Source organism: Lissotriton helveticus, chromosome 4_1 (genome assembly GCF_964261635.1).
Source record: "Lissotriton helveticus chromosome 4_1, aLisHel1.1, whole genome shotgun sequence".
Lineage (NCBI taxonomy): Eukaryota > Metazoa > Chordata > Amphibia > Caudata > Salamandridae > Lissotriton > Lissotriton helveticus.
The window spans coordinates 442,321,867-442,348,347 of NC_136063.1; the positions used below are offsets into that span (position 1 = coordinate 442,321,867).

At 43.5% G+C, this 26,481-nt stretch overlaps 1 protein-coding gene across 2 annotated transcripts in view; it reads left to right on the forward strand.

Moving 5' to 3' along the window:
- Window positions 1–26,481, forward strand: part of INTS8 (integrator complex subunit 8) — a 552,137-nt gene that overhangs the window by 362,996 nt on the left and 162,660 nt on the right. For both annotated transcript variants that reach the window (XM_078687009.1, XM_078687008.1), the window contains exons 17-18: window positions 15,751–15,872; window positions 23,174–23,355. In XM_078687009.1, the coding sequence (XP_078543135.1) occupies window positions 15,751–15,872; window positions 23,174–23,355 (304 nt within the window). The remainder of the gene's footprint in view (window positions 1–15,750; window positions 15,873–23,173; window positions 23,356–26,481) is intronic.

Consider the following 26,481-nt stretch of genomic DNA (forward strand, 5'->3'; position numbering starts at 1 on the left):
CAGCGCCGTCGCTTCCAGCTGCTTCAACACCCTCGGTATCCTCCGTAAGACCTGCAAATTGATCCTCCCCCCCCACCCCCCCCAGTCAAGGGCAGTCACCCACGCACTCATAACCAGCAGACTGAACTATGGAAACGCCCTATACCCAGGCATCAACAAGTTTCTACTCCGCAACCTCCAGAAAATACAGAACACCGCAGCCAGACATGTCCTCTGCATCCTTCAACACGAACACATCAGCCAACACCTACGAAACCTCTACTGGCTCCCCGTCGAAAAGTGAGTCACTTTCAAGATACTCACCCACGCCTACAAATGCCTCCACAACACTGGACCGCAATACCTCAACGAGAGAATCACCTTCCACGTACCCAGAAGAAACCTCTGAACCAATGCCCTCGCCAAAACCTTGTGCTTCCACAGAGCCAGGACAGGGGGAAGTGCCTTCTCCTACATCACAGCCAAGGCCTGGAACGAGCTCCCGATCGGCGACAGACGTGCCCCCTCACTAAACACCTTCAGGAAGGCACGCAAGACCTGGCGCTTTGACTTAACAGAACTGCTGAACCCCCCGCCCCCCACTCCCCACCCCCTCCAGGCCTTGAGACCCTTGCGGGTGAGTAGTACGCTTACAATTCCCTGATTGATTGATGGTGCCAGTGAATTTTGCTCATGATCGTAAAATCATTCCACAACTGTTCCCAATGCACTCCAGAATGCCTGAGTCATTGGCGATGCTACAGCAGCCCGTGGGTGTTAAGGAGGTCATACTGCATATTTTTGGTACTTTTCTGGCTCTCTCTGGTGTGCCTTTTGGCCCCAAGGATTTGCTGGGGCCTCAGGTCAGATTGCCATCACCAGACCCATCGGCTGCAACATCTGAGCTGATAGAAGCCGCTTCGGGTTCTGAAGCAGCCTTGTAGCAAATTTTCATTACAGGTCCAAGACCTACACTGTCCCTTCTTCATCTACACCAGTTCTGTCATCATCAGAGATCAAGCTCCTGCTGACTCTGGTGTGTGACCTCAAGACAAATCCATCTGAACCCCTGCCAAGGTTGCACTCTTACTGCAGTTCAGTGCACAAAGTTCCCAAACTTTCTTATTCAGACAAAACATCCTCTAAGGCACCACCATCTTGTTAAATAGGATTCAGACCAGAGTTCTCCATAACCTGATGATGACTGTGATGATGAGAGGGATGATTTGCCCCATATTACTATGATGATGCTTTCTATATGGATTTACAGGTGGCCAGTGTGCTTTATAAGTCTCTTGATACAGGGAAGTAAATGTTTCATTTAGCGATTTACTTCACCAGCATACACCAGATTTATTAATAAAGATGTACAATTGGTGTGGCTGTTGATTTTAATCACTGTGTTTGGTCACAACTAAGGAGTTATTACTTCCTGTTCAGCCCCTTGTTTTGCACTTTTTTGCTTTGGGACACTATTGTTTTCTTTTCGAAAAGGAATGGCAACCGATGATGAGAAAGGGGCATAGAATTGGTAACATCGGCCAAGTTCCCCGAGTGTGGTTCGCCCGTGAGGTGCCTTCCTTTTCACCACACATTTTTCATCTAATTAAGTTTCATTTGTGTGTGGGTGGATGTATTGTCTGAGTAGGCAGACATCATTGGTTGTGTCGAGTTGAACTGTGCCCGGAACCTCCTATTTTTGCAGTTCACAAAAAGAGTTGTGATGCAGATGGACTGGCATTAGAGATACTACACCTCACTACGGATATAGAGGGGGTTATTTTGGATGTTAATAATATATCTCCAATTAAGTAGATTCTCATGCCCATTCAGATTAATACTGATCCATCATTTATGGACTGGGAGTTGTGTATTGAATCATTTAGCGATTAACCAAGCTGCGAGGTCTTGGACCCACTGTAGCCCTCTGTTAAAGACCAGACAAATGTGCTTACTGAGGTTTTGCACTTTGGATCAGCCTTATCTGAGGCCTTACTTCCATTTATGAAAACCTGAATAACACCTTAATCAGCAAATATGCCAGGCCCTCTCTTGCCCACTGGTGAACAGATAAGTAGCCAAACACCTGATCAGTGTCAGTTCATTATCCTCACGGGCCGGGCACCCCTCAAAGAAGTCCATTTTTGCCGGGCGCTGGGATAGTCCGCCACACTGACCCTTCAAAGCCAAACGGCTGGAGGTTTTATTGTTTTGTTTTTTGTCTTTGGCCTAGCAAGGTCGTGCAGTGGGCTCAATGAAAGGTTATTTGTTGACTCTTTCAGCTTTTTTGCGTTTGCTGGACCATCCGTCTTTGTTTAAGTCACCTGCTGTGATGCAATTTTTGTAAAGGTTTAACACACATGTTCCCTAACAAACTGCTAGTGATGCAATAGTGGAATCTTAGTTTGTTGAATACGTTCCTCATGTGCACCCCTGTTTGAGCCAATGCATAGCTGACCGTTGCATCTTCTGACTCTCAAAAATGTCTTCATCCTCATGATCACTTCACCTCGTTTCGGGAGGTATCTCCAGGCTCCCTCGGTGCAGCCGCCTTTCACCACTTTTATTTACAAACAAACTGGTCTAGAGGACATGGGCCCTTTTTACCAAAGGAAAGGACTCCTTTTCATGTTGGGCAATCCATCACCCTCTCAACGTTCTTTGCTGTACCTCGCCTCTTGAAAGAGGAGGTAAGGCTTCATTGGCTGGACCAAAAAGATCCTTCAGCTTTTACCACAATTGTACCAAAGGCCATCGGGTGGACGATCAGCATTTTGTGGGGTACGTCTGGGCAAAGAAATTTAAGACTGTGCAGAAAACGATTTTGTCAAGATAGATAGTAATTTGCAATAAGATCTTCTATGCCTAGGCCAAAAATCAGCCACTGGAAGACTGAGGGATCAGCCCACCTGGACCAAGGCTGCTACCATTACGTTGGCATGCAGAATGCCTGTCCTTGACATCTGTCAGGCTGCACTGTGGATTTCAGTGCAAACATTCACGAAGCGCTTCTGAATTCACTGCCAGGTTTGATGAGCAAGGCATTTTTCCTGTTCAGTCCTGCAAGACATTTTAGTCTGATTCCACTCGACTGACCCTTCACCTTGGGTGGTACTGCTTTCATATCTACGCTTGTTGTGAGGAATCTGCTGTGAGTGCCATGCACCAGAAGAACAAATTATTTAACCTTTGGTAACGCTGTTTCTGGTGAATACTCTGCATAACTGCAGATTCCTCACTGCCCCCACCACCCCAGTCTGTAGGTTGTCTTTTTTAAACCATCTAAGAAGGTCCAGATTAGAGATCTTCCCACTGGTTGCCAAAAATTGTTTTGTTCTCCACGTCCAGGGTGCTGACAGAGACAAGCAAGAAACTAACGTCACTGGGCAATGGTGGTGCTTATATGAGGCTCTACTCCGTCACTTCATGGACAGAGCAAGGCCAGTGCAATGCCACATGGCACCACCAAGCAGCAGATGGGATAGATCCAGTTTAGCACCCGTGGGATATTCTTGATGTGAAGAGTCTGCTTTAATATAGAGTATCCACCAGAAAACTCTGTTGCAGGTAAGTAACCTATTCTTCCCTCACACTGTTTATTCAAAAGACATTCCTCCTCAACATAAGAAGATTTGAAAGGTACTATGAAAATACCATTCTCTGTCAGGAAAGCCTCCTGTTACTTTGCATACTCCTCTTTCAGGGGCATTTCCTATCAGAGATACATTGAAAAAAGAGAAGGAATCTTAACATCATTCTTCTACCGGACTGTACACATCTTCACGACACTCCACATCTCAAGAATGTCCTCTCACACGACATCTCTTGAAAGCCATGTCATTCTAGATATCCAACATGAAATCCAGACGTTAATTGGCCAGGAGTATCCTGTGTCCGTGGAACTCCAGACAGAGCCATGTCTTTAGAATCTCTTTACAGCATCTCACTGACCAGCAATATTGTAACCTTTACAGGCATCCTCATTAGGGGAGCAACTAAGCTAAAGATATTGCCGGTCCCTACTCAAATGAAAATATCTTATTTTTTTTTACCTTTGTCATATTGTGCCTCTTCTACGCCCATCCTTCCTTCTGTTCCAGCTATTAATACTTTTCTGCTTCCTGCAGCTAAGAAATCTGCCCTTTCCTGTGTGAAGATGAAGCATAAAACACTTGGGTCTGGATGAGGGCAGCCTCATAGCCTGACCTGTGCTATCAGTTGTGAAATGAGACATTTGTCAGCTGTGAATGCCAGTGCTCCTCTTAACAGTGAGACAAGACATCTTGATTCAGTAAATGTCTGAGTGGTGTAAGAACATCAGTTATCACCATGAAAGTAGCCAGCTTTGATGGGTAATATGACTGTGCCCTTTGTGCAGATTACTATAGATTGGGCAATGAACAGGCAGCTGACCTTGCCCATGATTCTGTTGTATTGTCTCCAAGTTTCTAACCAGTTGATCAGCATGCAACAGATAGGCCTTAAGGGGGTCTGTATGGCTGTATCTTTGGAACTCTCTCTTTATAAGAGGTTTTGTCTGCATGCATATAGCCTTAAACTAGGTCCTCAGACCCTTCACAACTCATAAAAACGATCTTTGAAGTTCACACTGAGGTTTAAAAGATGTGTGCAAGCCAATATTTAAAAACGTGTAGGGTGGTAAAAGAATACAGCAGGTTTCACATCAGATCTGGTGAAGTAAGATACCACCATCCAAAACCTCAATATTCTTCTTTCCCAGCCAACAGCAGCCAAGCAACCGCTGTCGTAGACATGAAGTTTCACGCTAATTTTAAAAAAATGCAGATTTATTTTCTCGCTTTTATACATAACCAAACATGTACAGCAGGTAATACAGGACACCAATTTAAAGCACATAGAAAACATTACCACCATTTCAGCTATACTGGACAGTGGGGGAGGAGTTGGAGGGGGCTCCAAAGTGGGGGCCAACCATTCAATGGCCACTAGGGGAAGGAGGCTAGTGTTAGTGTCCAGTCCCAGGCTCAATATGTGGTGATTGGATATCTGTGGCTTCCGCCTGCGACATCAGAGTGCCCTCTGATCCCATTCCACAATACACCCTCCAGCGGCCCCATATATTATTACATTTCCATGGACGACCTTTGGCAGCATGCACCACTTTTTCAGCCTCCTTTCACATGTTCATCCCTGTTATTCACTGTGCTTTTGTGGGCAGATTTTGCATCCCTTAAACCTGTTACATATCGCTCCTGGAAACCTCTAGGCCCAGGGAACAAAACACCAATTCCATGTCAGATAGATCAATATCCCCTGGGAACACCAGGAGAATGAAGTAGGGATTAAGTAGGATTTCTTCTTCCAATTTGTTCCCAAGATCCCTTAGTATTCCCTCCCAATATCTACGGATTACCGGGAACTTCTATAGTGTATGGAAAAGGGATCCTTCAGTGGCCCACATCGAAAGCAATCTGCTCAGGGAATTTTCCCCATTTTGTAGAATTTTATCTCTATCTATGTACACTCTGTGGAGAATTTGTAACTGTATCAAGTGGAAGTAAGCCCTGATGGCAACCTCTCGAGGATGCATCAAAGCCGCCTCCCAGTCCACGCCCTCTGTCACCCATATCTCGTTTACATCGTCTCCGGAGGCTCCCAAGGTTGTCTAGTATATTGTTTATGATCACTTTGTATGTGGCGGAGACCACCCTCTGTCCAAACAGACCATCCACCTAGCGGCTCTCCAGAAGGGAAGGGCCCAGGATGTCCGACCAGTCCACCATCTCAGCCGTCACGGCGTGTCTAAGTTGTGTGTATTCGTAACATTGTGTGCTCACTAGCTCATAATTCTACCGCAAGCGAGCCAAAGGTTTTACCGCCCCTCCTTCAATCACATCCCAGAGGGTGGAGATGCCAATCAGATTCCATCGGGCAAAGCCCGGTCTTTACCCGACTTTGCATAGCATGCCACCCTTCCAAAGAGCCGTGGCCTTGGTCACCCTTCCCCTCCAGCCCACAAGTGCCCTAGCCTTGTCCTTGGCCACCAGTACCGCTCGTATTGGGACCCACAGACCAGACCTGCCGGCGCCAGTATAAAATAAGTGCCTCCACGAGGGCTCCTCAAAGAAGCGTCACTTAAGGCGCACTGCTGGATGATCCTTCTTTGATTACCTGGAGCTAAGAGGCCTAGTAGATGAACGAAGATGGTGGCCGAAGTTGCTTAGTTTATCCTGACCACCAGTATGGGTTTAGCATAGAGGAGGGTCACTCAGCTACAAAAATACAGGATGAAGCCAAAACACCTCAGTACCGCGAACAGGTAGTGCCAGTGGAGCGAGTAGAATACATTCTCGACATCAGTGAAATCAATTGTCAGTGGACAAGGTCTACCCTTCACCGCATCTTGCTTACGAGCTGCCACCCACACTGGTGGCTGTCTATGAAGAGGCATTTCGAGCGGGATCGGCTGCCTTTGACAATGTGGAAGTCCATTATAATCATACTCCTTATGCCAGATAAGCCTCCGCCTAAATGTGAGTTGTATAGTTCTCTCTCCCTTATCAATGTCAGTAGCAGAATTCTTGCCAAGCTATTGATAAACAGATTTGTCCTGACCAGTACGGCTTCATTCCTGGCCGGTCCACAGTTCATGAACTTTGCTCACTTTTTGCCGTAACACACCAGCTAAACCCGGATATACCAACTGTCACTGCGTTTTTGGATGCCGTCAAGCCATTTGTTACTGTTGAATGTTCACTTCTGCTCACTAGACTGTCAGGACTGGGTGGGGCATTTGTAAAACTGTTCGTGATTTGGTATACTACTCCCTTGGCTAGGTTGCACCTAACTGATGGGCTATCTGAGCCGTTTAGGATTGGTCGAGATGCGGGACAGGGATGACTCCTGTCGCCCCTTCTTTTTACCGTAACCGTCGAACCCATGGTGTGTGCTCTGCATGACTTTCATTGTCAACGGGAGTGAATATGGGTTATCCATGTATGCCGATGATGGTTAAAAATCCTGCAGTTAATTTGACTCCTATTATTGAGGACATAGTGGAATTTGGCTGCTGGTCTGGCCTTCAGATTAATTGGATTAAATATATCTTGGTCCCCCTAACAAAAGCTACTATTAGACCGGACATACCATACCTGTTGCTATGGCCGACTGCGCCCGTTAGATATCTGGGTATTTTCTACCATACAGATATCCCCACTGTGATCCGTGAATATTATGGACACTGTATGGAAACCCTGCAGTCCCAAGTCGACCAATGGATAACCCTGCTGCTTTCTGTGGTAGGTAGAGTGGCTCTGATGAAAATGATTGTCTTGGCTAAGCTGCTTTATCTGTTTCATAATATTCCAATTCCTTTAAACAAGGTCTTTTTTTCTCAACTATTTTCCCTTATGATCAAGCTGGCGTGGGCGGTCCGATAGCCATTGATAAGGTGGCACACATTGCAGCTCCCTGTATCACAGGGGGGATTTCCGGCCCCACATTTTGAGGTGTTTTATATGGTGGCACAGGTGCAATTCATTCCCCTCCAATTTCACAATAGCTGGCAGGCCTCCCATGTTTTTATCAAGTTTGCCCTACCCCTCTTTCTGCTGCCTCCTATATGCCGTCCCGAGACCGGCTTGGGAAATTCACACTGCCCGTAGTACTGTTGGGGCTTGGAACAGGTTGTTCTCTTTATGTAATGTTTCAGTGCCATACTCACCGCAAATCCCCTCAAATACCATCATATGCTGTCGCTCGACCATACTCTGGAACTGCTGCTATCTCTTGAAAGGAAAAGTCTTAAAACATTAGGTGATTTATTCACAGCACATAAGTATAAAACAAACCGAGAAATCTTGAGCGACTACCCCGCCACCTTGATGGATGTTCTTACCTACAGTAAACTCTCTCAGGAAGTTTGCTGCCTCTTTACCGTGTTCCCAAAGGAGCCTCCGGTGTGGCCAGTTTTTGCAATATTGCTTTATAACCCGCTCTCATTTAAACTTATCACACGATTATATGCTGCGGTGATAGATTGCATGCTTCTAGAGGCCCACAGGGCTCACACTGCATGGCAGGGTGACTTGGGACATTGCATTTTAGATGACCAATGGTAATTCTGCTGTCAACAAATGAAGTAGGTGTCCCTCTAACGGCAGATATCGGCTTATTCATTATACATTTTTATTGAGAGCATACCTTTCAACTGTAGATCTCTTCCGCTATTGTAAGAATGATGATACCAAGTGTAATAGATGTGGTGCCTGGGGGCAGATTTCTTCCAGCTGGCATGTTCCTGCACGGTTGGGCCCATTTTTGTAATCAGATAGTTGCAGCGATATTAGACATGCCAAACCATGATTTCCAACTAATTCCTATGATGGTGTGGTACAGATAGAACAGGGTTTGGGGCAAGACAGACAACGGAGGACGGGTGATACTGACTGTCCCCCTACCGTGAGAATCCAGCAATCTAATTTAGAATAAACGTCATATACTGCATTTGAAATCTCAGATTTTATCAGATTTTAAAGGGAGGAACTACACCGACAAATGAATTCAGCACAGACGGCAAGAAAATGTTTCTTTTTTCCCTGAAGAAGTCCGAGAGGACGAAACGCGTTGGCTACAGTCTGTTTTATCTTGCTGAAAAAGAAGCTTTGAGTAAAGAATTTGATTAAAATAACTCAGCTGAGCTGCCATTCCTTTGATGAAATGTGATTTACAAACGTGTATAAAAAACTAATTACTTGGTGTGAGCTTCAACTGAAATTAGAGTGCTGGACCATTGTGTGTTGTTTAATTCCTATGATGGGTCTGTTGGGTTTTGTCAAGGAGGTACCTAAAAAGTTTAGTAAATTCACTGCCACTGCTCTGCTATCTGATGAGCGTAGAGTGGCCTGAATGTAGCAGGTATGCTTCTAAATTTCACGATTGGCTCACAGATATGTCTTTGTGTGAGGACTGGTCGGGGGACATACACTGCAAACTTACCGCAGCGGCTTGTCCCCTAGACTTTTAGGACCCTCTGCATTCTTATTTGTTCAAGTTAAATCCCGGTTAATGACTACACCACTCCTGCACTGTTACTTCATTAATGTTTACTACAAGATATATCTGACTGCTTACCGTGTTTAAACATATTTGACTGTATATGGTCACCATATGAAATGTTGCAATATTCGGGCATTATGGAAACCCGTGCTGTGTGTAAGAAGGTGGATACCTGACTATGGTTACCCCAGATTTTTTGCCTAGTGTTTAGCTGGTTTTCGACTTAGTTGGCCTGGGATCCTGCTAATCAGGGCCCCAGGCTATCTGCTCTCACTGTAAAATGGACTCCATGTACTCTAGGTACATCTCCAATTCCATATTGGGTCACCCTTGTGAGTCCCTGTATAGTGTACCATAGGTACCCAGGGCATAGGTGCACCCAAGGCCTACCAGGGGCTGCAGCATGTATTATGCCACCCCTAGCTGGCGATCCAAACTGACACAACTGGCTGATCACTCAGCTGGGGCAAGGTCGTGTAGTCACCCCTTGCTTAGGTATAGTATTCCTATATCTACCCTTATATATAGACACACAGTAACCTATAAGTCACTCCTATGGCAGGCCTTAACAATCCTGGAGGCAGAGTGCTTGGTTATGTGTGAGATGGTGCTCTAGCATGAGCTGAGCCTGTCTACAGCTTTCGGAACCATGTCCTTATAGCTGTTCTATGATATTGCCATACCATATACTCTTAAGTGCATTATGATCCTCGCGGTTAAATGCTGACTTTGTTTTGGCTTTATCCAAACATGTCGTGTAAGGTGTCATACGCTTTGGAATACTACCCCCTCGCCAATTTTGGTGACGGGGGTAGCATTCCACCCTTCTAGAGGGAGAAGACATGTTGAAACTACTGTACCCGGTTAAAGTTAACCAGAGCCCCAGCATCACAAAATGGATGCTGCTGCCACATACACAAGTCTGACCTCCTGCTGCTGGGAGTCCTACCAGCGAGGGAGGCCCTGACAATAGGTTTCCTGCCTGGAGAGGTGCGAGCACCACCCCAGACAGGATTTTGTGTATTGGGACAGGGAGGGCTGAATAGAATGAGACATGCCTGGGGCACACTAGGTGCTCCATGCATACCCCAGTTCAAACCGGTTGCTGGGTCACTCCAGCCCCAGCTCTGGTGCGAAACTGCACAAAGGAAAGGGGGTGTAACCACCCCCCTTCCTGGTCCCACCCATAGGAGGGACCTAGTGAGAAAACCAGCCCCCTTTAGTAGTATAAAGATTAGAGCTGACCCAGGAGACTTTAGATTTCATCCTGACCTGAAACTTGAAACGAAACTCTGGACCCTTCGACATTCAACCGACTTGAAGACTGAAGAATTTCCCTTGTGGCCAAGGAGTGACTACACTGGGAAACCAGGCACCATCCAGCAACTCGACGGCTTGCTTTGTCTCCTTTCCCGCCAGAACTCGAGCGCAGAGCTTGACAAGACCTTGACTCCAGGACTCCTCTGACCCCACTGCACGACTCCAGCACAGCTGAGCTCCGTGGAAGCGGCGGAATCCGTGGAACCAGGCAACTTGGAAAATCTTCAACTTGCTAACAGCGCAGCTCCTGAGGCATCCTCGAAGCTGTGCACTGGGGACTGAGACACCCCGACACCGAGCTCCACCTGCACCGAAGACCAGCCCCCCACACTCCACGAGATCTGCATGGGGCCCTTCTGCTTGTGTTCTGCTCGACGCGTTGTCCCGGTTGCTGGCCAGTTGGCTAGTAGCCCTGTGACGACGATTCCTTTGAAAATCCATCGTTGGTCTTGTTGCTCCAGACTGGCACTTGCTTCCCTGAAAAGGTGAAGTACCTCAGACCCTCCTGGTCTGCACCAGAAGCTCCTTGTTTATCCTGCGTGGGTTGCCTTTGCTTAGGCTTGTTGGCTCCAATCTTGAAGTCGACCCCTCCATCTGCGAGAACCTTTGTGGGACAGCTCCTCTCCAGCACCTGGTTGTCCTCGACGCCCCCTGGTCCGCGTGGCTGCAACAACAAGCTTCACATCCGCACCTGATTGCTCCTCGACGATGTCTGGTTCCTCCCTGGCTCCACCCGGTCACTGGCTAGTGACCTAGACTCTGTCCCCTCTGCTTTCATGTCCTCTTCCTCCTAGATCCACCCTTGGATCCACCCGGACATCTTCCTCCTGGTCGCCTGCAGCATCTTCTTCCAAGGCTCCATAGGAATCAATGAGAAAACCCGACACACTTTGACACCTATGCACCCTCAGCCCGTGGGTGAGGTAACGCGAGTACTTCGGTGCTCCTGTAGGAAGTGACTATCCTAGTGTCTAGTTTTGTTAGTTGTACATTCCTAGTTAAACCGGAAGTGTCCTAAATCTTCGATTACTTACCTTTAAAGTTCCCATTGACTTTCTATTGACTCTCGTGTGAGTGTACTGACACTGCACGCGCCACCTGTGGGCCTCCTACTCCTAACCTAAGGTTCAGATAGTGTAGCCACAGCGATTCTCTAGGCCCTAGGCCTTTCCTTTTCCCCGAGTCGTGGTTCTTATACCACTTACTTAGTATATGGTTTTACGCGCCCCTAGGGCCTAACTGTAAATTGTGCTATTTAAAGTATTTCTAAGTGTAACTTGTTATGTGCTTTTGCCTCTGACCTCATAAAGAGTTCAGAGGAGTGTGTTAGTGAATAAATACATATATATTTTATATATATCCTGTGTGGTGTCCTTTCATTTGATATTCAAGGGGTTACCTATGGTAAAACAGCTGGCTTTACACGCCCTCAAGAGTCTTTGAGCCTAAGACTGTTCTGTCCACGCTACCACTAGGATAGCTGGGTCTATAAGGTTGACTTACAACCATCACCATAAGGGATGTTGGGACTGGTGCAAGGTGCTCACTAGAATAGTGAACATCATATACCAGGCCAACTTCTCACACTGTATTTGTATTACACTGCTGTAATTTTATTGTGATCTGTATGAATATTCTTGCCATATTACCTATTTCAATTATCATGCCATGTATCGTCCTGCTAAACTGAGTACTGTAGAAGTAATACGCTTTAAAACGTACAAATAAATAAATAGATTAGAGAAAAAACAAATTCTGCGTGCAGGGAAAAGTTCACTACCCAAAATTCCAGATTTAAACCTGTTGTGAACAAATGACAATGAGCGATCCTCATTAGGTTTGCCTGTGGTACCTGGGGTCAATCCACGACTCTAAGGCCTGCAGTGACTGTTCGTCGATGAGCCCAAAGGAATTATTAGACCATTAGGCGAAACTCAGTAGCCAAGCACTGGAAGACCCCACAATGAGACTGGTCCAAGTTGAAGGGTCAGTTCCTGTCCCGTTCCTGGTCCAGAAGTTGCATGGGACTTTCCTGAGGTCTGTCGTCGTCAAGCTCCAAGTACTCAGGTGAGTCGAAGAAAAAATGTAAAAAATCCAAGCGGGACTTAGTCCCTTTCCACCATTCACTTCACCGAGGATGGCACAAGTGTATTGAAATGGATCTTGATATCGCTTCTGAAGTCGATCGACCTTGCAGCCCATTCCTGTCACGGCATAATCTGAGATTCCTAGGCAGCCTCTGGACTGAGCCAGATCGAAGAGTTCCGCTAGGCCATCCTTCAACTTGTCAGATCCTTACCGAATCTCTCAGGCACACTTAAGAGCCTCAAGGAAACGAAAGGCCCTCCACCTGGGATACTGCCAGCAGTATCACTCTTGGCACCAGGTGGATACTTCACATCCAACCCGAGTCCTCCCCTGGCTCCTGTACTTCCTCCGATTCCCAGAACCTCGATGCCAATGCCAATTCTATCACTGCCCGAGAATTAAGTGCCCATCTCAGAGCCGGTGCTGATACGACCTCAACTGAGACAGTGCTCTTGTTCAGTCAAAGCATTTCTCCCCTAGAACCACGTAGTTACGCGCCCCCCCCCCCCAGCTTGACTTGCCTCCTCCATAAGGAAGGACATATTATTTGGTACAAATTCGGACAACAATTATTACCACTAACGGATTTGGTATGATGACCTTAAAGCCTTGATACTTACCCTGAGGTAGGACTTCTCTCACCCCCAGGTCCTGCCATGAAAGAGTGTGCATCTTACACAATGGTCATGCATAGTGCAGCTGAAGCTTTTGACCCCCCTGGTCCCTCTCCTTAGAGTTCAAAACCAATGTATTGACAGAAGTGCTCCAACTGGAACAAACATCAACAGAGCCCCTCCTCCCCTTCAGTATGAGGCACTTACAGATTCTGTTTTAAGAGCCTGGGCTAGACCTTGCTCTGGCCCCTCAGCCATTCGCCAAATTGCAAATCACCCCTGCCCAGCCCTGGGTGACCCTACGTTTTTGTTTCTGCACCTCTCCCTTGAACGCTTGGTGGTGCAGGCAAATCTGAATACCTTTCTGACTACTTTCCCCAATAGGGAGTCCAAACACTTAGAAACCTTTGGGAACAAAGTATTTTCTTCCACCAACTTCGCCCTCAGGTCTGTGAATACAAGTTGCCTGTCTGGCTGATATTCTCACTCTTTTAGGGATTTGGTGGTGCAAGTCCTTGCAGGTGTCTAAGAAGATCTCCGACCTGTCCTATTACCTGGCTATTCGTGGCGAGAGGCGGGTAATAGCCAGGCGGTGGGCCTACCTTGATGAATGTATGACTACAGGGGGCCACTCTAATTCCCTCGCTCAAGTTATACGTTCAATGGAACTTAGTTATACTGAGAGTGTGAATTTGAAAAACCCTACCTTGGAGGGGAAGAGACCCAGAAAATCCTAAATTAGGATCAGAGGGTGTTGCGTTTTGGGATCCTGAAGGTCCTGATGAATGCCGGAGCGACCCAACATTGTGGGCGCAGGTGAATCGGCAGAAACATGTTGACGACTTTGCAGTAAGGAGGTTGTGAAGTGATCCTAATCTTTTCCTAGCACCACCATCCTTCACGTTTTTAACCCTGGCCGGTTGGCCCAGGAATAAAATTAGAATTAGGGACACATCCAAGCTAGTTTTAACTGTCACAAACTGCAATTGTCTTTGGTGATCCCACAAGTTTATGTTTGTATTGTCTCCCCATCCCTTTTGCTCCACCCCAGGCGTTGGTCTGCGCAAGGGTGTCAGTTAGCAAGCCCTATGATGAAGCATGTCACAAATTTGTGAGTGAGGGCAGTTTTTACTCACTGATCAAATGCCACCACCTGAAAACACATTCCTACCTCCTTTTTGTGTGTTATAGATTGTGACTGGGGAGGTCGGGGTAGGAATGTAACCTCTCCCCCCTTCTTTATGTGTGTTGGAAAATTAGTTAAAAGACACATCCTAAATTTGATCTAAAAATAACCATGAATCAGCATGGAGAACCTTGTAATTGTAACAAACACTTATAAAGCGCACTATCACCCCACGGGTATCCTGGCGCTGAGATTACCTTAAGTTTCACTAAGCACATGCACCACCGGTCCAAAACCGAATTTATTCAGAGCAAAGGCTGGGTTTGTTTATTTTCTCGGAAAAAAAACACGTTTTGAGCTTTTTTCTAAATTGTCTATTTGTCTGAGATCTGCCGGGAAGTCTATATCCTAGATGTTAAAAGGGCTTAAAACTAGCCAAACTAGTCGATCTTTTTGATGCAACTTCTGAACTATTAGTAATCTATGATGAAAGGCCACAAAGTAACCAAATCAGCAGCAGTCGGGTGTCTTGAGGACAATATATAACATGCCAATGAAAAAGGAAATAAAAAAACTGCCTAAAGTAAAAGCAATTACTCAGAATCTGACCATAATCATGGATTGGGGTTCAGTTAAGATGCCAGCAGGTGCAAAGGAATTTGGATACAAATCTTTAACAATCTTAGAAAATAATCCAAAGAAATTGTGCTTGTTACAGACAATCAGACATGGGAAATATTAAAAACACATATCTTTCTATATACAAATTTAAGTATTTGGAGAACAGCATGTTCAGGTAAAATGTAAATGTAAATTGATACTTGTATAGCGCACTACTCACCCGCAAGGGTCTCAAGGCGCTTGTACGAATACCGCTGTGGAACCCATCCTGGCTTTCCCTGTGAGGTGTCCACTCCTAGGCACCCCAAGGTGGAGCCAGGCATCCTTAGCGTTGTGGGGGGCCGTTGTGGAGATTAAGCAAGCTATTGCCCAGAGTTGCAGAGTGGGACTCCATGATTGGAATAGGCACCGAGGCGAGAATGATCAGGTCCGTGGAATTTTTGAGCCCAAGACCCGCCAAGGCGGGGAATTGAACCGTGGTCCCGGGCTAGACCTCTGCATCAGGGTCTGCCGCTCTAACCATTGAGCCACACTTCTCCACACTTCACTTAAGTAACGGATGGTTTCCAGTCTGGTTTGGGCATATTAAAAATGGTTTACAGAAGTCATTGAATAGCTTATAGTGACCATAGTAGCTCTTTTCTGGGAAACCTTATATATTCTCAGATATAGCTGTCAACTATATCCCTCTCTGTATCCTCTAGGTATAGGTACAAATATAAACATGAAGGTATTGGGAGATATTGGTGGTTGGTCACTGTGGGATGCACATTAACTCTGGTATCCCTTGCAAATTATTGTATATGTACTGTTTATGAGATGGTCTGCATTACTAGGTTGTGGCTGGGATATCCCAGGCGTCTGTATGATGGAAGGCTAAGGAACCTCTGCTGCGTGTAGCTCAGTAGATATTAAAAAGTGTCATCCTTACTTTAGTAACTTCTTACGTTTTTGTCCTTTTAGATATTCCACTTCGACAAGTCATATCGGAGGAGTGTGTTGCATTTTTGTTGAACTGGCGGGAGAATGATTACTTAACCCTTCATGTTCCAGTGTCTCTGGTTCAGAATAATCCTTATGTGAAGGTAGTTTGTTATTGTAATTTGGTTTTCCTGTAAAGTATTTAAATGCAGCTACCAATAATAATGTATGCTTTCGTTTAGAGAGTGTTATAACTTTTAAATGTAAGTATTATTAGAAATATTTTCCCACTTTTTAATGCCTACTGAATTTTGTAAAATTCCACCTAATTCCGCTCCTACAAGAAATAAAGTTTTTTGCAACAGAATGAGTTAATATGAATTTTCAACGTGACAGCTGGTTACATGCTTTTTTAAAGTCTGAATTTGTTAGCGATTGGTGCTTTCAAAGTATTGTGGGGTAATGTTTCACTGCCCTTTTTCAGCTATGACATGGAGTGAGTGGGGATAGTAGCACATTACGCATTAATTGCTATTACTGCTTTCTTCAAGACAACCCTGAAAAGAGTCTCCTTTAAAGAAGCTCTGAGCCACATTCCAAAAACCACCAGAAGCACCCCGTCTTAATGGAGGGAATAGGCTTCAGGACCAATGCATGAGATGTACAAAGCCTGTCATGACCTTGTACTAACCGGTACATAAAGCTTAGGTAACTGCTGACTCACTGGCAGTAAGGGGCTACCTAAAGGATCATCCTTCCACACTGCTCAGTGTATGGTTCAGTTTGTCTCTAAAGTGAAATACTAGCACATTGTACATACATACCATCACCCTCTGTTATTTCTGCCTTGGGATGATGTTATTTTGAACAACTGTTGCTATTTTCTTAGTATTACCTTTTCGGTGTAGGTTATGGCATAACCTGGTTATCACCAGGAGTAAGGAAATACAATTAAAATTGTCAGAAAAATAGTTCTCCAGGTATATAAAAGTAGTAAAATACAGCTCCCTGAGGTTTATTAAAATCAGACCGTTCTGTTGCAAAAGTTGGCATAAGTACTATGATCCTTAACTTTGAAGTTCTTCCAGGGTAGGAACTCCAAAGTGCGAGGAATCTTCCAAAACGTTTTGAAAGAGCAACTTCTAGAGTGCTATTCCTGGTCATATGTACCCCTCTACACCTCTACATGCCCAGCTGAAGTTTTACATAATATTCCTAATTGGATCCATAGTGGCTGTGGGCGATATTTATCTAAAACTAAGGGCACTGGTAGGAAGCCAAGGCCCATCAAATCTGAGTGACCGCCGCTTGGACAATTGACCCAATTAACTCTGTACCCCCAAATTTGAATTTGAAGTAAGTGCAAGCGAATAATTTTAGCTCTGAAGACTGAGCCTATAGTTGGTTCTGAACTGATACATTTTAGATTAATTAGAAATGAGTAGGTATCATGAGATCTCACCTAAAAATTCTAAAAAAAAATCTGAAAATCTTGATTTAATAATGTACTGAAAACAATAAAATGTGCAGGCGCAACTAGACAGACTACGAGACAACGTGGCTCACTGGAGAAAGCTACCTCTCTCCCTTATAGGCAGAGCTGTTCTTTTTAAAATGCTGACCCTCCCACGCTTACTTATACGCATTTCAAAACACCCCATACCGGATACAGGAGACATTATTTCGAGCAGTCGAGTCCGAACACCGTAGCTATTATGGGGAAGTGGCGGCCCTAGTATTGCGCTCAAGAAGCTCCAGAAAGGAGTGTATGAAGGGAGGACTGGCTGTCCCAGATATCAGGAAATATTTCTGGGCCTCTCAACTAATTAATATTAATGGGTGGGTCTTTTCATCGAGAAATCAGCATATAGGGTGGACCTTTTGGCGAGGAGCAATGGAAGTATCTGGCTGAGCTATACCGAAAGGGAAGAGGCAAGACACACATCCCGACACACACACGGACAGTTCTTGACATATGGCATAACGCAACTAAAATGACAGGCTGGGAGGCTAAACTCACACAGCAGACACCTCTGTCGGAGGGAGACTATTTGAGAGAACTTCCAAATTGGGGGGGAGGGGGAATACCTCAAATACCGGCAACTGCGGCACGCACTTCACTGTCATCTGAAGAAAGGGTCTGTGATACCAGAATACTCACCACTAGAGGACAGACTCCTCCTAGTCCACATGATAGATAAAGCAATATCCCTCACATAAATAGAAAACTTGTGAACAACTCCCCAGACTTTATGGGTCCCCTGAGGGAGGCCTGAGAATCCGATGTCGGGCTACTGGAGGACGATGATTGGGCTGAGGCCTTACAGAGCCCTAGAGAAATAGCTATTAGAGCGTGTTTTAGGCTTGTTCAGCTCCGTTTTCTCCACAGATTGTATACCTCACGAATGGTGCAATTCCGCATTGGCAATTGTGTGTCTGAACAGTAAGCGAGAGGATGTGGTGAGGAAGTTTCCTTCTTTCACATACTGTGATCTTGCCACAAGTTTCAAATGTAGTGGGAGGGTCAGGCCTGCATAATGGAGACAGTGGTGGGAGAGAGGGTCCCGATGGAGTCGAGATGGCACATTCTGGGAGTAATGGGAGAGATTACATGGCCACAGTGGGCCAAGACCTGGCTGGCCTTGTCAGGGGGTGTAGCCAAGAGGCATATTGCCGGGCAGTAGAAGCCCCCACACTGAAATCCTGGAAGAGTAATATGGATTGGTGCCATAGGGTGGAACAAGTGGTCTATCAAAGCCGGGGCTGCCCAGGCAAATGGGAAAAGATATGGGGGGCATGGGCAAAGTATAGAGGCCATGGGCAAAGTATAGAGGCCAATGAGTAGGGCCATGAGGTGAGCCTCACAGTTTTCCAGAGTATTGAGGACACCACCACCCTGAACTGTAATGGTGCTAGCGGCAAGCAATTGGAATCTGTACCAGATGTGCCATGGTGTATATGTGATATCTGTTTAGCCACAAAAAAATAGTGTACTGAAAAGCCCTTAAACATCATTGTTTCATAAATATTCTGCCAAGCCTCGTGTGCATCTACATTTTCCTTCACGCTTTATCAAGTATGTTGACCATGGGTTAGATGCTATTTCCTTTTTCGGATTAACATGATTTCCAATTCATTCTTTTAATGTACTAGAATGCTCTGCTGAATCTTTTCTTAATCTATGACACCACTTTAAAAAAGAAGCCTTATTCGCCAAGTTGTGTCTCATTTGACTGAACATTAACCAAATATTAGATCGATGATCTCAGGGTTAAAATATCCTCCGGTGAATACACTGAGGTCTGTCGTTTCGGACAGCGTGATTTCTTTCCTATTGCGGAGGTTGTCAGATTCTATAACCTCAACTGCAATCTATGACGTTCAAAATCTGAAAGATCTACTTCTATAATTTTATTTGGCTAAGCGATAACAATGTAATCTGAAGTCTGTTAGCCATACTCAGAACTTGTTCACAATATTAGTAATTCCTCTGGCTATGGTTTTATTGCCTTTACTCCAAGTTTACTATCAAAGACTAAGGTCTTAGTTTTTTCGTTGTGAGCAATTAATGTTTTTAAAATGATATGCCTGTTTAAGATCTTTGCAGACCTTACTGCGTGCAGTTCAAAATGACAATCTCATCACAATTCTGAATAACTAGAATATCATTTTGCCTAATTATGAACCTATGTCTACAACATAAACATTACAAAGTAAAGGGACCAAGAATGTACCCCTTTTCGGTCCTTTGTTCGTATGTATGCTTCTTAACAACAAAGGACTTCCATGGCTGAACTTGACCTGGACCCACATTCTTTTGTATTACCTACTATTGGCTCTAAACACAGTTGGATTAATCCCTGTCCTATCTTTATTTCATAATAGCCCTCTTACTATCGAATCAGTAACCTTGCTAAAATCTATAAAACTGACAATGTGCAACTTGATAATGTGCACTCACAGCGGTCATAACATAAGGCTGTTGTTTAATGTAATGCACTTTGGCCTGAAGTCATTTTCATAGAATGACCACAGATTGTTATCTTCGGCCAGCGGTTCCAGAGAACGATAAATCTCTATTTCATGGCGTTGTATGCATTTCCACTTTTATATCGTGGACGTAATTTACCGCCTCCCCAATGAATCTGGGACATGTACGGACTGCAGACCTGCGCTACGTAGTTATGCAAACTGTGATGTCCAACCTTTTGGTTCTGTTTTAAAGATTGCTGCTGGTATTCCAGTGGGTCCTAGTGCTACTTCCCTTCGAAGTGGTCTGATATGGTTTTCAACTATTTGCAATTATTGTTTTATATTCCCATGCTCCGACATTATGGCAGGGGCGTAACACAGGCCCCTGCAGCCCCCGCGGTGCAGGGGGCCCCGTCAGCACCGCACTTCTGCTGGGTAGCTCTATATTGAGTCCGGAGTGGGCCCCTCCACGTACCCTGCAGGGGGGGCCCCTTAAGGTTCGTTACGCCACTGCATTATGGATAAATAAAGTATGTTCGGAGAAAAAGGATGTAACAATTGAGATGCTGCAGCACTTGTTCACTGATAAGTGATCCTTAAAGGATTCACAAGTGAGGAGTGCTCACTTTTTATTTTTGAGTATATTCATTTGGTGCACTCTTTTTTTGTCTTTACTTACTGTTTATAAGTAAATTGTTCTTATATAAAAGAAACGGAACAAAATTGTCCTTTTAAAAACAAAATGTAACAAATCTGTTCTTATGTCAAAGAAGAAACAAAATTGTTCTTTTCTAAACAAGACAAAATTGTAAACTGCGCTGTCACCCACAGGGGTTTGGTCTTTCTGTGTACAACAGTTACATTGAAAATAGATGATATAGTTCTCTTTAATCGAGTTGATAACACAGATCACGTTCAATACGGTCCAAATTCCTAAGTAAAGAAATCAGGATGGGAATGGATATTCAGAGAGTACCAGCAACTGGGAAGTATCTTGGGGTTTCCTGTCATGTGACTTCAGACTGCTTCCAAATTTTACATGGATTTTGGTGTGCAAGTGTTTCACCACAACGGTGGGACAAAGGATGTTATCACTGTAACCACTCGTAGTGAGGTCTTGTCTCCAGAAAGAAGGCAACAGATTGTACGACACTTCTTAGATAATCTGCCAAATTGGTTTATTTTTAATTCATATGTGGGGAGGCTTGGTTTATTTTTAATTCATAGGTGGGGAGGCTTGAGAATTTCAAAATGTTTCATTGTTGCTAATAATCTTTTAACCCAGTCCCCCTACAACTGTATCATGACGCTAAATTAAAGTTTACTTTCTTATAAGAATTCCCTGATGTTACTATTGTCAATTTGCCTAGTAGAGAACTCTGGAGCCTTTAATGACCGAGAAAATGTATCAAGGAATTGTTGAGGTAGATAATTCTATACAAAAGGTAGCACAATCTTCAGATCTTACCCAGTAAACCTATACATTCACCGTTGATTTTGGCTTTGGATAAGTTTGGCGTGAAATCATGACAGTTATGTATAAATTTGAGTAGAGAAATCAGTTTTGAATTGTGACACTGTTCCAAGCCAAGAAGCCGGGTGTATCCCAGAAAGGAAGGGAGTTAAATGAATTTTCTTTATCTTTTAAACCAAGTTGGTTTCTTTTCTGCGGTGCACTGGTGACACTTTAGATGTATAGCCTAAAAACTGGAAGGGCTATGACACAGTATCTAGAAACACCTTTTGAATTGGAATAGCTCAGCGGACGTTCATTATTCTAGAAGTATTTGAGTAATAGAGCTGTGACATCCCCTTCGTATTGCATAATGCATGCCCAAACAGGTCACAGTTGCCCAAAATTAACACAGCCATACCACTTGTGTTGCTCAAATCCGAAAAGCTATAAAAAGCCTCTCTTGCCTGATAGATACATATTGTAAAATTAAGAAGAAGATACTAGCAGTTTGGTCAATTATGTTTACCTTTATTTCAAATCTGCGACAGCTGTTACACCCCATTCTACGTGGATGTGACCCGGGTTTAGCTCATAAAGTAATCACATAGTGAATGAAACACTGTATTGATGAGATAACTACTTGGTTTCATTTACATTTTCAGATGTACCCAATCTTGATTAAGCACACACTCACCTTGTGCTATTCTGCATCTAGTTGCTACATTCTATCAAAATAGCGTATGAGTTTGCTAATGGGCAATATTTAACACCGAGAGACTGTTTCAATGTAACAATTGCTGCATTGAATGCTGAAAATATAAGTTCCTTGAAGTAATACATGGCCCACAGCATTACTGTAGCCTCCTTGATTTTTGATGATGTAAAATGTCTTCAAAAATTATTCTTATCCACTTGCCTTTTGACTTGACTTATATCAGTCTTGTTCTGCTCGAAATTTGTAATTATATCGTATTCCTTAAAGACTACAAATATTTATTGATGTAAATCTTTCAGCTGTTATTTGCATTTTCTTAATGAAGACTTTAAAGTCTTTTTTACACAGTCCTGCCAATTGGATATATCTGTTTAATGTTGAAATGGATCTGCAAACGATGGAGAAATGTACTCGTCAATTGAGAACAGTGAATATATAAATATATATATATATATATATATATATATATATATATATACGCTCCAAGTTTTTTTTACTTCGGCAAAAGAGTGGACGGCACTCCACAACTATCGTTTTCAAGACTCTTATGATTTATTCAAAAAATCAAAACAGGACGCGTTTCGGCATCACGCCTTCGTCTGCTGTGACTGGCACCAAATTCATTGGCAATTGAAATAAAGTTGTATATTGACGTCAATCTCTTGTTAATTAAACACAAAAGAAAGACTAAACAATGAGTATACATGGCGGCCATCTTGTAATGGGTTGAAATTATACATAAATTGTATGGCCTTATTTAACAAACAGACGTTATTAAGCCCTGGATATATATATATATATTTATATTTATTATTCAAGCCAGGCGCCAATCTAGCACTCAAGGCATAATGGCTTACTTAGCAGGCACATTTTTTTTAATGCCTTGTGATAATATCATAGCTACTACTGTTGTCCGGATTGTATGGTTTGTCTGGTCTTATGTCGTTTTAAGATCATTAACTGTTTCCAAATAGCAGTAATTACAGAATATGTATTCCCTGTGCTTCCTCTTCACTCTGACATCGCCTTTTTTTAAAATTCTTGAATGGAGAAGTGTGTATGATAGTCTTCTGCTTTTGTGTTATAATTAGCAATCAAATATAAAGTATTCCACAGAAAATATGTTACTGTTCATGAATTTTTACCTTCATTACCATAGCAATAGCAACCCTTTGTTATCATGTAGTTATTGGAAACATGGATAGCATGTATCTTAATTCCCAACCACAACATGTTTCTAGTAATAAAAGCCATTATTGTTTATGGTTGCTGCTCTTCATTTTAAAGTTGCAAATGTTTGTGGTGTTCTTCTTTCTTTTTAGCTGGGTCAACTTTTGGCTGCGACGTGTAAAGAACTTTCAGGCCCAGAGAGCAGGCGAACTGCAAAGGACCTGTGGGAAGTTGTTGTACAGATCTGCAGTGTATCCAACCAGCACAAACGAAGTAACGATGGAAGAGTTAGTTTAATAAAGCATAGAGATTCTAATTTAGGAATCATGTATAGGTATGGCTCCTTTTAATTCAATCAGTCCTTTCTAGAACATCGAATCTGTTTAAGCTATTGAGGATGATTTTGAGTGTGTGATAATTGCAGTGATAGTGCTCCAAATTATAGAAATAAAAATGTCCCTTTTAGGCATACTTGATTAATATGGGAGGGGATCCAAATAATGTTCATGTCTATAAAATGGGTTTGTTTTATCACTTAATTTTATTGCTTCAACACCGGAGAAAGTCTGTCAGTTTGCTGTGTTTAATTTTTTCAGGAGGCCACAAAAGCCTTTGGCTCTTAAACATATAAAAAACATAAAAACAATATTTATTATGTTAGCGCTGCATTTTGGTTTCAAATAACTAGTGTAGAGACCATGAGGATGGGATTTGTTAGAATATCCGGCTGACCACAGCAACAGTTGATTAAAAGTGTTGGCAAGCTGGATTAAGCTTAGTCTGCAAAGTCATGTTTTGAGATTTTACCAGCTGCTTGTCGTGGATTTTATTTGCTGCTTAATTTCCTTTTATTCATCTTTTAGACCGGTGAAAATGTATCATTTTTGTATTCTCAAATGATTGCAGCCTATGGGCAGAGGAGTGGCTTTATAGGAGCAATTGGAAATAGATTAGCCTGCCAGCGATCAGAGTTTTGATTACTTGGTTTTGTTCAGTCCTTCTTCCAACAGGGAGCCAATCATCCGAGGTCTCTGGACACTAAGTTGTTTGGGATCATATGCAAAGATCCTAACACAGAGGAAAATGCTGAAATATTTGATACAAAGGGTTATTGGCATACAATACCATCTAAAGTTATTCTCTGTGGTTAGTTATACCTCAGTAGAGACTGTGTGCCTGCAGTATTGGGGAACTTTGATTCGTTGTGTGCAGCGTTTTGGTACTTCACTTTTTCAAATCGAGTTCAGTTTACCTGCACTGAGCTGGGTAAGGACTTACTCCAACCTAAGATTTCCTGCAAACTAAACATATTTGCTCCATAGCTAAGCAGAAGGACGAAATATTTTCATTTATTCTTTCCATCAAATGTTTACTACAAAATGGGTCCAACGCTATTGCCAATTAATACTAATTTTATTTTTTATTTTCTGAACTTCGTGTAGAGAAAGACTAGTTAATGTCAGCCTCTGTACTCACAGATATAAACTACCTCAGGTTCTGTAATGCTAGACGTTGTAGAATATTTGCAAGTTGCTGCTGAGTTTCTGGTGTTCTTCCAGGCTCTGGCTATGTCACCAGTGGCTAGGGTGGGGTGAACTAGTTTTTTATAGCAGATGCTACCCAAGACTAGTCTTGCATAATTTCCAGGAGATTGCGCCATGGAAACCTATGAGTATCTATAATAACACTCAAGTCTACCAGCAAGCACCTTTGTTGTGGTGGCAGTATCAAAGATTGTATCACCAACCAAGAAGCTCACTGCCTCAAAGTGTCATGATAATACACCATTGAGCAGACACCTGCACAGAAGGCATTGCGATCTGAAACACCTTAGCTACATGCCAAGTTTTCGTTCTAATGCCTCTGACAAAATTAAAAGACATGGTGCATATCCCCTACCTGTTTAACACATTGCTGAGACATTTTGCTTTATTTACCCCATTCCCACCTTAGAGAAATGTAATCGGTTTCTGACAGGGCCTGACCATTGCAGAAGGGAGTGGTGTATTGGGCTTCTTCCTTGCTGCACGTTATTCTTCCGTCTACAGCTCTGTTTCAGTCTGAAGACCTATCCCTTTTTGCATTTAAGTAGCAGCCTATCTTATTCATATTATTAAACATTTGGAGGATTCTTAGTGTGCCCAGATGTGTGTGTGCTTTTAGAAAGTTCACTTCCTCTCCGTCCATTGTTCCATTTTTGCCTTTAGATTGCTCTCATATCATTGTACAGAGGGTCTTGTATAATTCTCTGATTGCTCCAGCAAGCCTGTAAAAGCCATGTTATGCTTCTTAGCATAATGTAGATTGACTATTGGCTCCATCAGTGGCCTGAATGGAGCTGTTGAAGAATTTGTCAATTCGCATGATGTTTAAACCTCCTTAATTATGTAATCATGCATGTTCTTCTCATGGCAATGAACATCTCCATCTTTAATAGTTCGGGTATTGTGGTTTGCTTTTTTGAACAGCACCTCCTCTGGCTGCCATATAATTTGTCTAGATAAGGACCTTTAGCTGGCTGGGAATGGTTATATGCCTTTCACTTGAGGGCCCTGTGGTATTCTCAGTACTTGCATGGATTAAGCTTTGCTGGTTCACAAAAATATATATATCTTGTTTTAAGAGTTTGGAGTTAGAAGTGCGCCTGCAGCATCTTGAAGGGTGCAGTAATAAATATGAAAGTAATTTCATGTTTAGGGTGGTTTTTCCCTGTCTCAGACTGTGCCATTAGAAAGACAGTGCCAAACATATCTGGTTCTCTATTCAAGGAAGTTAATAAAGGGGCTTAGGTTGTTTGGCTTTGCGAAGCATACTCAACCCATTATTGACATAACAACACCGGCTTATATTAGATGCCAACAAGTGTGTTGATGTCAGTTCCTGTTTTTCTGCACCCCTTTGAAGCATGCAGAGAGCAGCCGAAGAGTAACAACAGTGACAAAAAAGCACGAAATGTGTTTTTACTTTAGGATTTTATGGATCTTCAGGAAGATTATATATCCTCCAGAAATATTATTAACAAGTGTAATTAACTTTTTCTTCTGTTGACTGCATCTTCCTCACTTTATGATTGAGTCCGCAAGTAATACCTCCCTGGGTGGTGGAACAGAGGAGTGGTGGTTAACCAAGAAAGCAAATACAAGGAGATGATGGATGGAGCACTGACATTTTTCAGACACTCACCCCCAGTCACAAATCTGAGTTGAATCCATAATCGTTCCTTTGCTCACTTCGCCACCTCAGTTCAGACTCAGCTATTTGCAAATCAGTCTTGACCCTGTGCCTCATGGGAACAGCCCAGTCCGAACTGCCTAGCCAGGTCTTCCCTGAACCGGAAACAACCGTCCTGGGACCAGTTTTGGGGTAACACCCCTCATCAGCCAGGCTAGCTTGAATCCAGTGGCAAAGTGAGCAAGGGACCCACGTCTGGGCATACCCTGCCAACTTAGGGCAAACACAA